General features: G+C 27.2%; 6 protein-coding genes across 6 annotated transcripts in view; all 6 read left to right on the top strand.

The window, feature by feature from the left end:
• Positions 1 to 3,617: 3,617 nt before the first annotated feature.
• On the top strand, positions 3,618 to 4,841 carry Phum_PHUM472620 (trypsin, putative; the record flags this gene model as incomplete). The annotated part of the gene is made up of 6 exons (XM_002430261.1): positions 3,618 to 3,642; positions 3,775 to 3,949; positions 4,035 to 4,240; positions 4,312 to 4,514; positions 4,588 to 4,645; positions 4,720 to 4,841. 6 exons carry the CDS (start codon positions 3,618 to 3,620, stop codon positions 4,839 to 4,841), a joined length of 789 nt encoding a protein of 262 aa, XP_002430306.1.
• A 1,367-nt stretch (positions 4,842 to 6,208) lies between these two features.
• On the top strand, positions 6,209 to 8,163 carry Phum_PHUM472630 (fatty acid desaturase, putative; the record flags this gene model as incomplete). The annotated part of the gene is made up of 5 exons (XM_002430262.1): positions 6,209 to 6,518; positions 6,607 to 6,737; positions 6,815 to 7,020; positions 7,541 to 7,726; positions 7,797 to 8,163. The coding sequence occupies 5 exons, from the start codon at positions 6,209 to 6,211 to the stop codon at positions 8,161 to 8,163; spliced, it is 1,200 nt and encodes a 399-aa protein (XP_002430307.1).
• A 1,179-nt stretch (positions 8,164 to 9,342) lies between these two features.
• Phum_PHUM472640 (transmembrane serine protease 9, putative) lies at positions 9,343 to 13,250 on the top strand (the record flags this gene model as incomplete). Its single annotated transcript, XM_002430263.1, has 12 exons — positions 9,343 to 9,358; positions 9,538 to 9,724; positions 9,807 to 10,012; positions 10,085 to 10,293; positions 10,426 to 10,483; positions 10,570 to 10,880; positions 11,465 to 11,555; positions 11,640 to 11,817; positions 12,287 to 12,483; positions 12,567 to 12,766; positions 12,967 to 13,024; positions 13,132 to 13,250. The coding sequence occupies 12 exons, from the start codon at positions 9,343 to 9,345 to the stop codon at positions 13,248 to 13,250; spliced, it is 1,830 nt and encodes a 609-aa protein (XP_002430308.1).
• A 220-nt stretch (positions 13,251 to 13,470) lies between these two features.
• On the top strand, positions 13,471 to 14,247 carry Phum_PHUM472650 (uncharacterized protein; the record flags this gene model as incomplete). Its single annotated transcript, XM_002430264.1, has 3 exons — positions 13,471 to 13,485; positions 13,794 to 13,848; positions 14,078 to 14,247. The coding sequence occupies 3 exons, from the start codon at positions 13,471 to 13,473 to the stop codon at positions 14,245 to 14,247; spliced, it is 240 nt and encodes a 79-aa protein (XP_002430309.1).
• A 76-nt stretch (positions 14,248 to 14,323) lies between these two features.
• Phum_PHUM472660 (tripsin, putative) lies at positions 14,324 to 14,996 on the top strand (the record flags this gene model as incomplete). The annotated part of the gene is made up of 2 exons (XM_002430265.1): positions 14,324 to 14,519; positions 14,614 to 14,996. The coding sequence occupies 2 exons, from the start codon at positions 14,324 to 14,326 to the stop codon at positions 14,994 to 14,996; spliced, it is 579 nt and encodes a 192-aa protein (XP_002430310.1).
• A 1,457-nt stretch (positions 14,997 to 16,453) lies between these two features.
• Positions 16,454 to 17,309, top strand: part of Phum_PHUM472670 (uncharacterized protein) — a gene marked incomplete at both ends in the record, with an annotated part of 1,441 nt that continues 585 nt past the window's right edge. The window contains one exon of the mRNA XM_002430266.1: positions 16,454 to 17,078. Coding sequence (XP_002430311.1) covers positions 16,454 to 17,078 — 625 coding nt within the window. The remainder of the gene's footprint in view (positions 17,079 to 17,309) is intronic.

Raw genomic sequence — 17,309 nt, forward strand, 5'->3', positions numbered from 1 at the left:
AAAATTTGTTCACATTACCAAGTTTTTTATTATTATAACAATTACTATGATAAACAATGTCACACACATGTGAATGCATTTGCCATCAATGTCATTTTCACATACCTATCCATAATAATAATAATTTAAATATGTATGATGATAAACAATGTCACACACATGTGAATGTATTTCCTATCAATGTTATTCTCACATACCCATTCATAATAATAATAATTTCAATAAGTATAAGAAAAACTATAAAAGTTAATAACAATAATTACATTGATTTCCTCTATAATGAAACTTCAAATTACTAATATAATTGGTTGCTTTTCGCACAATAAGTGATTTTGCGTTGAATGAGATTAAATAAATGAATCTTCTTACCTTATTTGAATCACATTTGAGACGGTTGTTGCTTCAAAAGAACAAGAAGAGATCACTTTTCATCCCCCATGCCTAAAACAATTCAAAGCATTCTTAATTACAATTTTTTCTCAGGGATTTATTATCAAAAAAAAAACAGCACGATATCAAAAAACAATTAATATTTATAATAAAAGTCAATTACTTACCTTTTTCGAACAAAAAAAACATTGATTGATTAATTATGTGTGGCATTTGTGCAAAACAAAACCCTAAAACTTCAAACGCTGTAAGATTCAGAGAAAAAAACATGGCGGAACTGTCGTGACGCAATGCGAAATAACGAATTTTACGCGCGAAAATCCTAGATATCCGTTGGTGGAAAAAAAACAAAAACAAAAGCGCGACTCTCACATTTATCCATCTGCGTTCGAAATTTCAAAATTTAACGTTTTTAAAGCGCTAATTTGTACTCTTGATTTACTTCTTTTAATTATTTAATATAAAATAAACATTTATACGCGTATAAAATATAATTTTATATTATAATTTCACGTACTAAAATTTTACTACCTACTTATAAATTTACCAAAACCATAGAGATGATAAACGATTTGAATGCTTATAGCATGGATTCGATTTGGCAAAACAAACGTTTTGAAAATTTTAATGTTATGCTCTATGGTCAAATACCTTTTATACAAAGTTTTTAATTTTAAAAAAATCATTCGAGCATTTATGTTTCTTTTCAATAATTATATTGTAAATTTGATAAATAATTTTTTAAAAAATTATTTCTACTTAATTTCTATAAGAAAACCTATATGGTGGAACCTTAACAAAAAAAAAAAGGAAAACAAGTTACATAATTATCAATAGTTCTCAGAACTAAACCGGATTTACAAAAACTAGTGGTACATAACAATAAAAATAATAATAATAATAATAATAAGTAGAAAAGAAAGAAAGAAAGAAAGAAAGAAGGAAAAAAGAGTTTGGGTACAAGAGTTAAAGAAGAGCCGGTAAAAAAAAAAAAAAAAAAAAGAATTCTTCAGTGGTTTAGTAACGGTGAAAGGTGAGACAACAAAAAAACATCTAAATAAAATTTTAATAATATCCGGCAAACTTATTTATTATATATATTTATTATTATTATTATTATTATTTAAAATTTTACAAAAAAAATAGTAATAATAATAATAGTTTTTAAAATTTAAACGAATATTTTGCGTTTTATTTTTTTTACATTCGAGTTTGCTAAAAAAAAAAAAGTTAGTCAACCGTAAAAACCCAGAGAAAAGTGACGTTTTTAATTTGGGGGGAGGGGAAAGTTTTAAATATATCATCATGTACCGATTTTAATGAGAGCTGACATGGGATGAATTTTCATAAAAAAATGACTTATTGTGGCGCAATTATTATTTTTGGAGCAACGATATTTTTCATGTCATTCGTTCACGTTAACTCTATAGAGGTAAGCATTAAACTTTATACAAAAAAAATAAAAAATAAACATTAACTGTAGCAAAAAAAAAATAAATAAATAAACATTAACTGTAGCAAAAAAAAAAAATAAATAAATGATATAAAGAAAAGAAAACTGATCTTGCATGATATTTAATCTTGGTCTAAATTTATGTTTGTGTGTATGTGTGTGTGTGTGTGGGTGAGTGTGCGTGTGCGTGTGTGTGTGCGTGGGTGAGTGTGTGCGTGTGTGTTTAAAACTACGTCTTTTAAAAAAAAAAAAAACCATTTTTGTTTCTAATTAAAAATATGGATATTAGTAGTGGAAGGTGGCATTTTTTTTTTTTTTTTTTTTTTTTTTTTTTAAAGTCATTTGTTACCATGTTATGAAAATTAATACATTTTCATAAAAAAAAAAAATAATAATAATAATATTAATCAAGGGCACCGTCAATTTTAAATCACTCTTTCAAAAAAAAAAAAAAAAAAAATTTTTTATTTAATTAACTTCTTATTAATTATTAATTAGTTTTATTAAACACTAATAACCTTCGCATAAACTATACTGTTATGTTTAAATCATAAATAATTATTCTGTCTGTCCAAAAAGGCTTTTCTGTGTAGGAAAAAAAAAAAAAAAAAAAAAAAAAAGGAAAAAAAGTTGATTTTCAAATTTTTAACCGAAATTACTCCCCCCCCCGCCCCTCGTTTAAACATTAAAGTTCAATAAACTTCGAGTTATTTATTAATTATTAATTCATAAAAAAAAAAAATAAAAAACTGGTACAACTTATAATTCTTTTCTTTATAAACAAAAAAAAAAAAAAAATAAGCAAAAAAAATTATTATTATTATTACTCATTGTTGTTGTTAATTTCACTTGTTTTTTATTCTCGTCAGAAATTTCCTTTAAGAAATTATTATTATTATTATTATTACTTTTTTTCTAGAAAAATTTATGTAAAATTATTATTAAATAATATTTTCTTATTATTTTTTAAAAATAAAAATTTCCTATGTTTTCAAGTCGTCGTGGATAATAAGTAATAATAATAATAATAATCGTTTAAGTTTTAATAATATTTTTTTATTATTATTATTATTTTATTATTCACGGTTCGTAAAAATAATAATAATAATAATAATAATAATAATAATAATAATAATAATGAAAAAAAAACGCGTGATTCATTGTATTAATACGTTTGAGCATAAGACGTACCGATTGTTTAAAACAAATTAAATTCGTTCTCTTTGGGTTGCCATTTTTTTTTTTTTAAATAATAATAATAATAAACTGTTTGTTTTTTTTTTTTTTTTTTAATAGTTATTGTATTCTAGTGTGTATTATTTTGCTTGAGTTATTTTTTTTTTTTGTTTTTACTTTGCAAAAAACGTGCTGACATTTAAAAAAAAAAAACTTATAAATGACTAAATTCAATTCGTTGAGTTTAAGCTGGATAAAAAAAAAAAAAAAAAAAAAAAAAAAAAAAAAATTTTTTTATAAAAGTTAAAAACGTGTTAGGGGAGGGGCGGGGGCGTGGGCGTGGGCGTACATGCATGTAAATGTGTAGAAAGAACAAAGTTAAAATTTTTTGTAATTAGTATTCAATTAGCATAAGGTAAATGAAAATTTTAATACTTCCGTGCTTCCATGGTTGGGTGACGTGTACTACGTGTGTCATTAAACACAATTTTGAAATATTCTTACCTGAAAAGAAAAAAAGAAAAATTAATAATTTATAATATTATTATTCATTTTTTTTGTTTTCCCTTCCTCCCCTCATTTTAGTTATTTGGAAAAAATGAATCGAGAATATTTTTTGGATGGTTTCAAAGAACCACACCCTCTCCACCAACAGTCGTACAGGAATACCTACGAACATGTTCTTGCAGTAAGCATAATTATATAATTGTGTAAATAGATGGAGAAAATTATTTTTTTGTAAACTAATGCACGAGTATGGTCCGTAGATTGTGGATTGCAAAGGGATGAAACTCGAATAATAGGAGGACAAGAAACGGAACCTAACGAGTATCCATGGATGGTACGTTTGACTTACTTAAATACCTTCTACTGCGGAGGGATGTTAATTAACGACCGTTACGTTCTAACAGCTGCTCATTGCGTTAAAGGGTATATTATAACTTAATCATCTAATTTATCGTTTTTGATCGTAGATAACATAATTGAATTACAATTGTTTTGTTTTTTGTTTCAGTCATTTGTGGTTTTTAATAAAAGTCACACTGGGAGAACACAACAGATGTAATTCGACTTACAAACCGGAAGCAAGATTTGTTCTAAGAGCATTTCAAGGACAATTTAGTTTTTTGAATTTTGAAAATGACATTGCATTATTAAGACTTAACGATAGAGTTCCGATAAATGATCACATACGTCCAATTTGTTTACCCAAAACGATGGGTTAGCTATCATACCATTTACCAAATTTTTCGTTAGGGTTTCAACTTTTTCAACTATTATTTTATTGTTAGATAATTCATACACTGGTACAATAGCCACGGCTTCGGGATGGGGAACGCTAAAAGAAGAAGGAACACCTTCGTGCACACTTCGGGAGGTCGATGTGAAAGTCATGTCGAACGAAGAATGCAGAAAGACGAATTATACAGAGAATTTAATATCGGATAAAATGATGTGTGCCGGTGATTTGCAAGGAGGAAAAGACACGTGTCAGGTATGATGATCGGACCCCATCCTGATATAAATTACAAATTAATTAATCCGTTACGATTTTTTTTTTTTTTTAGGGAGACAGCGGGGGTCCACTTGCTTATAGGAGAACCGATAATAAATTTGAACTTATTGGTAAGTATTCACAAGGGGAAAATTTTAATTCTTATTGAATTTTAACGTATTTTTTTTGCGTGTGTGTTTCAAAGGTATAGTTTCTTGGGGATCGGGTTGCGGAAGGCCGGGATTTCCAGGAGTTTACACAAGAATCACACATTATTTAAATTGGATAATTGATAATTCAAAAGATGCCTGTTACTGTCAAAACTAAGGAAAAACTATTTAAATACCCCGTTTATTTAAATCTAGTCGCTGAAAAAAAAAAAAAAAAAAAAAAAAAAAAAAATTTTTATGAGTAATTAATAAAAGTAGCATTACGAAAATAATCGTATTATTTATTGATAGTAGTAATTTGTAATCATTTACGCAATAAAAATAATTAACGCAAATTATTCCTTTCTGTCGTTTTCAAAATAAACTAAATTCCTGTAATTTTAAATTTCAATACATATATATTTAAATTATTTATTATTATTATTATATTTATTAATTAGTTTTAAGTTTATTTAACCGCGTAATAATAAATTAAGTTTAACTACTAAATTACTAAAACGTATTTTTTTTTTTTTTTACTTTTTTTTTTTTTAATTATGTAAAATTTGGGGAAAACAAAAAAAAAAAAAAAAAAAAAAAAAAAAACTAAGGAAATTCGCACGTTAATAAATTCGCACTTTTCGACATTAAATAACCCCCTCCCCCCCCATAAAACATTATTTTAATATATTTTACATAATATTACGTTAAGGATTTTTTATTTACATAAATTTAGTTATAAATTTTAATTCATTTTTTTGTTAAATTTAGTTTTTTGGAAATAAAAATGATTTTTTATGTTAAAAAGTTTTTTTTTTTTGTAATTTAAATTTCCCATTTTTTTTTTTTTTTTTTTTTTGTTAAAAAAAAACAAAAAACTGTCGTAAAATTGTTTGTAGCGGGTAGCAAGTTGTTTGTTTAAAAGAAAAAAAGGTAATAAAATTTTTTTTTTTTTTTATATTAAATAGCAAATTATGGCGATTGAAATTTACGTTATTTTCTTCAATTGTATAAACTATAGAGAGAGAGAGAAGAGAGAGAGAGAGAGAAAGCTTGCTAAAGGAAACGCTGTTGAAAATGAAAAGATTACAAAAAAAAAAAAAAAAAAAAAAAACTATTGCGAGTGGAGGGGTGATAATGTCACAATTTTAACCTATAAAAGCTTTGGTAAAGTTAAGGAAAAATTAATTAGATCGATTTTGGTTGACATACAAGTTACAAAAGGTGAGTTTTATAAAAATGGAGAAAAGCTAAAAAAAAAAAGGGAAAAAAGGGGGGGGGAATAAATTTTCTTTTTTTTTTTTTTTTATAATTGTGTCTCGGAAATTTTGTGATATCGCGCGAATACAAAAAACTATCGAAAAACTTAGTGATTATGTTCAAAATCGTGTTAGGTGCTTTAAAAAAAAAAAAAAAAAAAAAAAAAAAAATTGTTAATATTAATTAAACCAAAGAGTAAATTTATTGCACTATTTTAATTTTTTGTTTTTTTTTTTTTTTTTTTTTTTTGGGGGGGGGGATTTCATTTAGAAATTTTTCATAGAAATGACTACAACAATGAGCGAAGAATTAATTTTTTGTCCCGGTTTGGACGCATCATTTACAAAACCATCCGTCATATATGAAACCGTTTCTGTGAAAAAACCAGAAATGCAAAAAGAAAAAAAAGATTATCAAAAGAAAAAAATGAAAACAACAACAACAACCCAACCGGGGATGGGGATTTTCGAATTTCAAACGAAAATTGTTTGGTTTAATGCCATCGGGTTTCTACTCATGCATTTGGCTGGATTTTATGGCATATCGTTAAGCCTTTGGGATATGACAAAAGGACGATTTCTAACCTTTGGATGGAGTGAGTGTAATTTTTTTAAAAAAAAAGGTGCTTTTTAAAAAACAACCTGTCTTAATTAAAAAAAATTTTTTTTTTTTTTTCTCTACAGTGTTTTTTTTAGTTTTCCTCGGTGGAGAAGGTATAACCGTCGGTGCTCACAGATTATGGAGTCATAGATCATTCAAAGCTACAAAACCACTGCAAATCATATTGATCATAATGCAAACTTTGGCAGGACAGGTACTCCCGACATATATTTTAATTTTTTTTGTTAATTATCTCGACGAATAAAAACAATCAAATCAAATCAATTACAGAATTGTTGTTACATATGGGCAAGAGATCACAGGCAACATCACAAATACAGTGACACGGATGCAGATCCACACAATGCAAGCAGAGGATTTTTTTTTTCACACATTGGATGGTTGATGATGAAAAAACATCCCGAAGTTATTAGAAAAGGAAAAGGAGTTGATATGTCGGATTTAGAAGCCAATCCCATAATCATGTTTCAAAAAAAGTATGTAAACATTATTATTATTATTATTACTTGATCATGTTTTTTTTATTGGGAGAATATTCTCCGACTTTTATAACTGTAAATACTAAAATGTCGCGCACTTTAAATCGTCACACACACGCACACACATATTATTTTATATAATTTTACATGATATGTGCATTTATGACAAAAAAAAAAAAAAATTCAAAACAAAATGGAGTTACTCGGGTCATATAAATCACTGGGTCAATTGAAATTTCGTAAAAAAAAAAAAAAAATTTGAATAACTTTATACAGGTCTCCTCTACAGGGTTAAATTTTCAAATTTCAAATTGCTTCATCAATTCTATTTTTTTTTAATAAAGTTAAAGAAAGTGAAAGTTTTTTTAAAAAAATTACATTTCATTTGTTAATTAGATCGAAAAAGGAAGGGGAGATGGGGAGGGGAGAGGGAGAGGGGAGGGAGAAACAAGGGAGCCAGAACATTTTAATCAATCGATTCCCTAACTTCATTATTATTATTATTATTATTTTTCAGATATTACAAATCCTTATATTTTATAATTGCTATGATTATCCCGGTGTTTGTACCTGTTTATTTTTGGAACGAACCATTTTGGAAATCGGTTTTCGTCAATTATTTCGGTCGTTACATTTTACTTTTAAACATAACATGGAGTGTTAATAGCGTGGCACACATGTTTGGAACAAAACCATACGACAAGTAAGAAAATTTTTTTAGGTAAATTTTTTACAAAAAAATGGCGTCGATATAAATTAAATTTTTTTCCCAGAAATATATTACCGGTCGAAAGTACTTTCGTTTCGTTTATCGGATTGGGAGAAGGTTGGCATAATTACCATCACGTTTTCCCGTGGGATTACAAAGCGTCAGAATTTGGAATGCCGTTAAATTTCACCGCTCATTTAATTGAATTTTTGGCTAAGGTGGGATTGGCTTACGATTTGAAAGAAGTCACGGAAAACGTTATGGAAAATAGAATAAAAAGATCCGGGGATGGAAGTCATCCGGTTTACGGTCTGTTAAAAGACATTTCAACCGATTTTAGAGAAAACGAATGTGAAAAAAATTACGAATCGGAAAATTTGGGTAATGAAATTGACGCGGAAAAGGATTCGTCGGTTAAAAAACAATCGTAGATGGCGAGTTTAACAACGGGTTTGAGACTGAAAATGATTTTAAAAAACTTTTTTTTTTTTTTTTTTCATAATTCCACATGTATAAAAATTTGGAATTATTTTTTTTTTACTAAAGACTGACTTTTTAGTTTGTAATATTTTTTTTTTTACTTTATAATAATCGACATTGTTATAAATTTTTTACTTTTAAAAAATCAAAAAAAAAAAATGCAGAGTTAAAATTATAGTAGCATACATTTATATATATGAAAATGTTATATGTAGTTTAGAATTATTGTTATGTTATTAAAAATAAATTAAGCAAAATAAATTTCAATTTAATTTTTTTCCCCTTTAAATTTAATCATCAATCACAGCAACCTAAACAACAAACTCGTTTTAAAAAATATACATGGAGAAAAGGATTTCCTTATGAAAACAATTTCGTAACATCCTTTACACAAATTAAAAAAAAAAAATTAATTTAAATAAATTAAATTCTATTGCACGGGTCACGAAAAAAGATGAACTTGAGACATTTTTTTTTTTTTTTTCCGAAAAATAAAAATAATAAAATTTTTTTTTTTTTTTTACTATTATTACTACTACCACTGACTTTCACGTGAACTTTAAAATGGCTTCAAAAAAATAAAAAATTTTTATGCGCTACAAACATTTAGTAATAAAAATAATTTTAAGTCATTTGCTCTCTAAACGTATCAAGACACCGAAAACTGAAAATACAACAACAACAAAAAAACCGGAATTATATTATAATTCTACTTCATTATTGATTTTTTACATAATGGGAACTCCATACCTTAAAATTTAAATTAATTTACTTAAATTATTCAGCCCTTCCCCTTCCCCCTCCTCCCCATCCCCCCATTTTTCCGAGTCCGAATCCCTTGAACTGTTTTTTAAACGTTTCCTGTGCTTAATAAAAAAAAAAAAAAAAAAAAATTAGTCAATTATTATAATTGCATTTCCGCTACTATCATTATTATTATTATTATTTTTTATTATTTTATAAACATTTTTTTTTTTTTTTTTAATAATATTTTTTTAACTGCATGCGCGCACACGTCATTTTTCGCGCAATATTAATAATAATAATAAGTATATTATTAATAATGAATTTTTTACTTAAATTTTTTCTATTAGTTAATTATTATTATTATTATTATTTTAAATTCGTTTATGCGTTTACGGGTAAGTAAATTATTTGATTTAAAATATCGACGTAAAATAAAAAAAAATGTATTACGATTAAGAAATATATTTAGTCAGCAATTTATTTTCACGAAATCAAAAAAAAAAAAAAAACAAAAAAAAAACAAAAGAGAAAATTTAAACAAGGAAAAAATTTTAACGACATAAACGTATTATTTTAAGGTACGGAACAACAATGTGGTATCCCCATTTCATTGGGTAAAATCGTCGGGGGAGTCGATTCGGGAGGTTATCACTACCCCTGGTTAGCAGTACTCCTAATCGAAAGCAATCGTAAAACGAGACCGATATGTGGGGGATCTTTAATAACAAATTCTTTTGTTTTAACTGCGGCTCATTGTGTAACAACGTGAGAGTCAGACATATTGAAATTTTACGTTATATATTTACTCTCATGTCCGAAAAATAATTTTTTTCGTATACATTTATAGAATGCCGAAAATTAATGTAAAAGCGTATGGTATTGCTTTGGGCGTGTACGACATATGCGATAAAGAAGAGCCTACGAGAGAAGATTTCAACGTGGCCGACATAATCGTCCATGAAAATTATGATAAAAGGAAAAAATTTTTCGATATTGCTCTCGTGCGACTTGTCAAACCTGCACATTTTACCACGATCTGTCTCCCCGTACTCGGTAATGCGTAAAAATTAGAAAATTTTTTTATTTTTTTCTCCATACCTTATTTTTTTCCAATATATAATTCAGGTGTGAATGATGAAACGGAAACGGCTCTTTTAATAGGATTTGGAGTCACTAAAGAAACCTCGAGTGTAAGACCCTGTCATTTACAACAAGTTAACGTAACAAAATATTCAAGAATGGATTGTTTGAAAACAAAACTTCCAGTATCTGATGCCCTTGAACCAAGTATTATATGTGCGGGTTCTGTATCTGGAAATGCTGATTCTTGCTACGTACGTTATGCACATTGAAATCCCCCTCCTTGCATAATAATAAACAAAAAAATTTGCAAAATTGTAATATTTTTACTGTTATCTCAAATAGTGGCTTATCAGAGGTTTGAAAAAAAACGTTTTTAATTTCAGGGAGATAGTGGAGGTCCATTACAAATTAAAATGTCCGATGGAAGGTATACGGTCGCGGGTGAGTAATTGTTGCTAAACGTTAGAAATCATTTAAATGAGTAATAATAAATAATCATGGGGATTCCCCGTGCGATGTTATTTTAGGAATAGTTTCATTTGGTTACGGATGTGCAGTACCCAACGTACCTGGAATATATACGAACGTGGGAAGTTATTTACAATGGATAATGGATAAAACATCAACTGCGAAATTTCATGCGAACAACAGCAGTCGGAACACGCATGAAAATATTTTTTTACCCAATATTTATCGACCCAACAACCATCAAATTGTACCCAGACGGGAAATTGAAATATTTTCACCACCACCACCACCACCCCAGTCCACGACTACGTCACAAAAAAAATTTTATAACACTCGTAATTTTCCTATTAATACTAACAAGTATAAAATTGTATTTCCCCAAATTAAATTTTAATTCAATTCACGGTAAATACACGGAACAAATTAATGACGTTTCGAAAAAAAAAATTAAATTCGAAAAAAATCCAAAGGAAAAATTTTTAAATAAAATTAACGATATTTCATAATTATTGTCTTTTCGAAAAGAAATATATATATATAAATAATGTCAAAATAGTATTATTGTCAATACCTAAAAATAACTCGTGATTTATTTTAATAAAAGAAATATTTGAAATGTAACGGTTTTTTTTTTTTTTTTTGAATAATGCGAACGGTTAAAACCTTTCTCAGATCAACCTTTTGATTCCAAGGGGTAAATGTCGAAAAATGAAATTAGAAAATATTATTTGTATTTTTATAATAATAATAAAATTTTCATGGGGGGCTCTAAGAAACGATAAAAATGTGAGTATTAATTAATTAATAATTTAATTTATTTATTTAATAATTTATAAGTTTGGAAGCACTAAATGGTTGTGAGAAAAAAGTGACGTTGATATTATGAAAAATTAATTTTTTTCGAGTAAAAAACGTAAGAGAAAAATTTACATTGATTAAAAAAAAAAATTTCAGGTTCGTTCGGAATATGACGTTGAATATATTTTCGAACCTATAACTGTCGGAAAGCAAACAGGTCTCACGAGTAGACAGTGTAATAAATGCAGTGAGTATTGGGGAAAATGGGAATTTTGCAATCCGCATTATGTACATAAATAAATGCATTTATTTATTAAAAAATTATTTCAAGGTTGTGGCATGACTCGACATACAACTAGAATTATTGGGGGTTGGACGACGGAAATAAATGAATATCCATGGATGGCGGCATTGGTACGAAAAAATAATTTTTTTTGCGGTGGTACATTAATTAACGATCGATACATAACAACAGCTGCTCATTGCATTTATAGGAAAAACAGAGACGTGTAAGTGTGTAAAAATGTTGTTTAGGCTACTAAATAAAATTAAAAAAAAAAAAAAAAAAAATGACTAAATGAATTATTTATTAATTAATTGTCTTTCAACTATCAGATTTCAATTTCTTTCTATAATTATTATTATTATTATTATTATTATTATATTTGACGTTCGTTAAAAATGAATAATTACGTTCAGTTAATAACAAAAGGTTCATTAATAAAAAAAAAATTTATGACTATCGTGTAAAACTTCTTACTAAACATATTAAAAAATTAAAAACAACAAGAATGGAAACTTCAGTAAACTGTCAGTTATATTAATCCTTAATTAAAATAATAATAACAATAATAATAATAATAATATTTTAATTAAATTTAACAGCTCGGCAAACAGTTAATAATTAATTATAACTTCCTCATTTAAAATTAATTATTGATTTTTTTTTTTTTTTTTTTTTAGAGAATGGGTGAAAAGAGATGTTCGTGTTATTTTGTCTGAACATAATCGCGTTCTATTAAACGAAACAGTAAATCTCGTCAAAAGAGTTTCCAAAGCTATAATACATCCAAATTTTTCGGATAGTACACTCGATTGTGATATCGCATTATTAAAATTAGATTCACCCGTCGTATTTAGGCAAGAGATTAAACCCGCTTGTTTGCCTCCATCGAGTAAGATAAATGAGTATTTGAAAAAAAAACAAAAAGGTAATAAAAATTTAAAATTAATAAACAAATTTTCTCGGTTTTCTCAGATAAAAAATTTTACGGCGAATGGGGTACCGTTATTGGTTGGGGAACGACGAGAGAAGGTGGCTCACCTGCTATCACACTCAGAGAAACGGTTCTACCCATAATATCTAACCAACAATGCATTAATTCGGGACATAAAGGACCGAGAATATCATCGAACATGCTATGTGCTGGCGGATATAGAGGAAGAGACTCGTGCCAGGTAATTTACAAGTCATTAAAATTTAATTTTGTCATCAATCTTTGATTAAGCTTAGTAGTATTTCTTTTATTATTATTATTATTATTATGGATCTATATTTTTAAATTCTATTGAGTCAGCAAAAATAAATTTGTTACTTGCTATTTTTTTTTAAATGAGTCATTTTCAAAGAATAAAAAAAAACCTTTTTATCGTTATAGGGTGATAGTGGAGGACCACTTTTACTATCCACATCATACGGTCAAATGTTTACAGCAGGTATAAGTCTTTAATATGGATTAAATTTTATTGAAATTACTTCAATAGTTGTGATAATCTAAAAGGCAAAACTAGTACTCTAAACATTATTATTAATAATATTGCAGGTATTGTTTCCTGGGGAGAAGGTTGTGGGAGGCCAAATAAACCAGGAGTTTATACAAGAGTTAATAATTTTTTAGATTGGATTATTGCAAACACCTACGATGCCTGTTACTGTTACTGATTTTGAAATTAAATAAAATTTTAGAATAAATTTTTAAAATTCTATATCAGTTATAATAGTTTTAAAACTTCACGACATACAATTTTTTTTTTTTTTTAATATAAAGAAAATTAAAAATAAAACTTTTCTCATTCTCTATAAAAATCATCCTTGTTAACTTTTTTGACGCAATAAAATATCAATAAATAACTTTTCGAATAAGCCCCCCCTCCCCTCTCCTATGGCTATTAAAAAGGTAATTAAATTAGTTTTATTTTTTGATAAGATACGTAGGTAGGTAGGTAGGTAAAAAAAAAATTGACAAAGAAAAACGTTTTTATTTAACGACTACTAAATGGTAGAAATGAAAAATGGCAAAAACGTTTAATTAAAAAAAAATTTTTTTTTTAAATACAAAATGACTGTCAATTGTTTTAAAAATATAATTTTTTTAATAATTTTAATTGTTTTTAATTTTAAGGTAAGATTTTAATTAAAATTTATCGACTAAAGTGTTAAATTTTTTACAAAAAGAAGAAGATAGAAAGAAATTTTATTTTTTAGGAATCTAATTCTGAATCTGACCCATCTTCTTATTTTGAAATAGATGAAGAATGTGGTAAGATTAAAAATCTAATAATTAATTTTTTTTTTGAATAATACTAAATCATCAGTCATTTGATTGCATCTTTATTATTGTTTAATAATAATGATAATTTTTTAGCTAAACATTGTTAGGTATTAAAAAATATTTGCATGATAAAAAAGACAAAGAAGTTCACTATGTTACTGAGTAAAATTTGTTTGTTTGTTTTTTTTTTTTTTTAATATGTTGTAAACTTGGCTAGAATGTGGAAGACGTTATGATATTGGCAGTAGGGTGATTGGTGGCGAAGAAACACAACCAAATGAATATCCATGGGCTGTGGCAATTTTTAGAAAAGGAAAAATATTCTGTGGTGGATCGTTGATAAATGACAAATATGTTTTGACTGCTGGTCATTGTTTGCATTGGTAAAAAGTTTTTTATAAAAAACCTCTTGTATTTATTTGCCATTAAAAAAATAATTTTTTTTAGGGTGAAAAAAGAAGATATGTTTGTCAAATATGGAATCCACAACATAAGTAATGAAGAAAATGAAGGAATGATTGCTGAAATAGAAAGTTTTATTATGCATGAAGATTTTGCCAGCGATTATATTCATGATACTGATGATATAGCGCTAATAAAATTAAAAGAACCCGTTAGTTTTGGTCCCAATGTCCTGCCAGTATGTTTACCACAAAAGGGTGTGACACTCATAAGTTTTATAATAACATTCATACAACAAAAATATTTTTTTTTTAGAATTTTTATTAATGTACTTCTATTTACTTGTTGTAGGGATAGATTATTCAAAAAAAAGAGCAACTGTTGTTGGATGGGGAAAAAAATCACAGGAGGATTTATTTTCTGAAGTTCTTTTGAAAATTAATGTCACAACTTTAACCAATGAGGATTGCAAAAAAGTTAAAGTATTAAGTTCTCATTTATCAGACTCCATGTTATGTGCATATGGAGACAATGTAGATGCTTGTCAAGGAGATAGTGGAGGACCCTTATTGTACAAAGCAAACGAAGATAAAGAGGAAATAATTGGGGTTGTTTCTTGGGGAGTAGGATGTGCCCAACCAGGAATACCAGGAGTTTATTCTAGAGTAGCAGATTATTTAGAATGGATTGCATTACATACAACAGACTCAAAGTATTGCTACAATTCTTTTTGATTTGGATTAACATAAGAATTTAATATCAGAGGGTTAAAATTTCTAAATGAAAAAATGCAATGAGTTCTTTCAATAAGTTTTTAAAAATCTTGTTTGATCTTTTAAGACATTTTTTTTTTTAATAAACTTCAAATATATCTAAATAAAATTTATGAAATAGTTTCTAGAATTTATAATAATGTTTTCAGTATGTTTTCTATCAAAGCAAAGGTTTATTATTACTCAAATAATGATATTGTATAAAACTGAAATTTTGACGCGCCATATTTGTCTGAGGAGATAGTATGGGATTTTAGTTCCTAACTCATATTTAAGATGAAATATACTCATTAACCATTGCTTTACTCGATACTAACTTCTTTTTAACTAAAAAACTATACGATTTTTTCTTTTATATGAAGAATTTTAATAAATATAATGCCCTTCCTTTAAAATTTTTGAACCTGGGCAACCTCTCAACTAAATGCTTAGTGCAAACTCTTTGGTTTAACCTAACCACCATTTTGAAGTCAAGTAAAAGTATAAAACATTGTTAATAAATAAGTAATTTGATTTTCACTTACCTTAGTTTTCCTTATATGCATTTCCATGGGTCCAGTTAACACAAAATTAAAAGATATCTTGAATTTAACACTTTTTTTCAATTTTTGAACTCACTTGTGAAACACACAAATGGCGGCTTTTACTAAACTAGTCAATTGAATAGATTAAATTTCCGGTTATTCGTATACTTCGAAGTTTTTGAGGCACTTTAAAACAAGCGTCAGATCATCAGTCAACAAAGCCTATATAATTTTGGTATGAATAATTCGGTTGCATTGTCCTTGTTAATTGATCTTATCATCAATTGAGCTTATCTACATAAACATTTGGTATGTAGGCCTTTATTTCTTCAATTTTTATAAATTTCTTATCTGTAAAATGTCAATGAACAGTCAAAACAATTTGTTTCTAGTTGGCACTTATCTTTCAAATTAAAACCATACCATAGGAACGATAAAAAAAAAAAAACTTGACAGTACACGACGTCAGTTTTGTATCATTGTTTTTTTTATTAATTTATTTAATTATAATATGAAAATTATATTTTACTAATTTTTCGGTTTTTTTTTTTTTTTTTTTTTTTCAAAATGACTTTTGCGTTATAATAAAAAAAGTTTTAAAGTATTTTGTTTAGTACTCGGGGTAAATGAACTGTACATTCGGTAGTGGAAGTGCACAATCAAATGTCACTGCTTATTCAAATATTTCAATTATTAAATATTGCTGAAATGCTGAAATGTGATCGAATTTATGCAGTCTCAGCTTGACAGGTTGACAGTGTTTATGTGGCACCTTAAGTAAATTGTTCAGTGTAGCAGTGTCTTTTGAACCATTTTATTTGTTTTTTTTTTTATAAAAATAAATCAAAAATGAGTAATATGAATCATTATCAAAATTATGACTATGTTTTTCAGATGAATAGTGCACAATATCCTGTTATTAAAATGGAGGATCCTTATTGTGATGTTGAAGTTGAAAGAAATGTAGTAGATGGAGAGCAAGGCTCATCAACATCTGGAGGAACTCTTCCTTACATGAGTACTTTTAGTGGTAAACATGCAGGGCCTGGTTCTGTAACAATGTTTTATCCACAGCTATCAGGGTATGATATTCATCCACTTTTAATTAATCAACGTCGACGATCAGCTCAAAGTGAAAAATTAATAGATCCTCAGGATCCTTTAGAAGACACGCAAACTTTGACTCCTGCTCTTAACAACCACCAATTAAAAGATACTCGATTTAAGCAAAAATTAAAACCTGGTAAAAGGAGACCCAACGATCTCCAGGATGAATCTTATGTTCTTCCAGAAAATCCTACAGGATTAGACAATGAAGCATCGGATTATTCAGCGAAAAATCGAAAATCATTTTATTGCAGAGCTTGTGGTAAAGCATTTAAATTTCAGACTTCTTTGTTGCGTCATAATAATAAAGTTCACATCAGCAAATACCAGTGTCCTACATGCAGTCGAGTTTTTTCCAGACAGGCATATCTTGATGTACATACTTCTAAACAAGGGAGTTCATGTTATTTGGGTAAATATTTTTTTCCACACAATGTTTTTACTATATAAAACCTTTAGATATTGTTTTAAAACATTAATTATTTAAATCTAAGTTCGAGTAACTTTCATCGGAGTTTTGTTTAATTCGACTAAACCGTATGAAAATTATTATTATTTTTTTAAAAAAAAGTTTCGATTTAGATAAAAGTTTTAAAAAAATTTTCTTTTTCTTTTTATGAATGAACAATTTTCATTCAAATAA

The sequence above is a fragment of the Pediculus humanus genome, genomic scaffold (genome assembly GCF_000006295.1).
Source record: "Pediculus humanus corporis 1103172108252 genomic scaffold, whole genome shotgun sequence".
NCBI lineage: Eukaryota > Metazoa > Arthropoda > Insecta > Psocodea > Pediculidae > Pediculus > Pediculus humanus.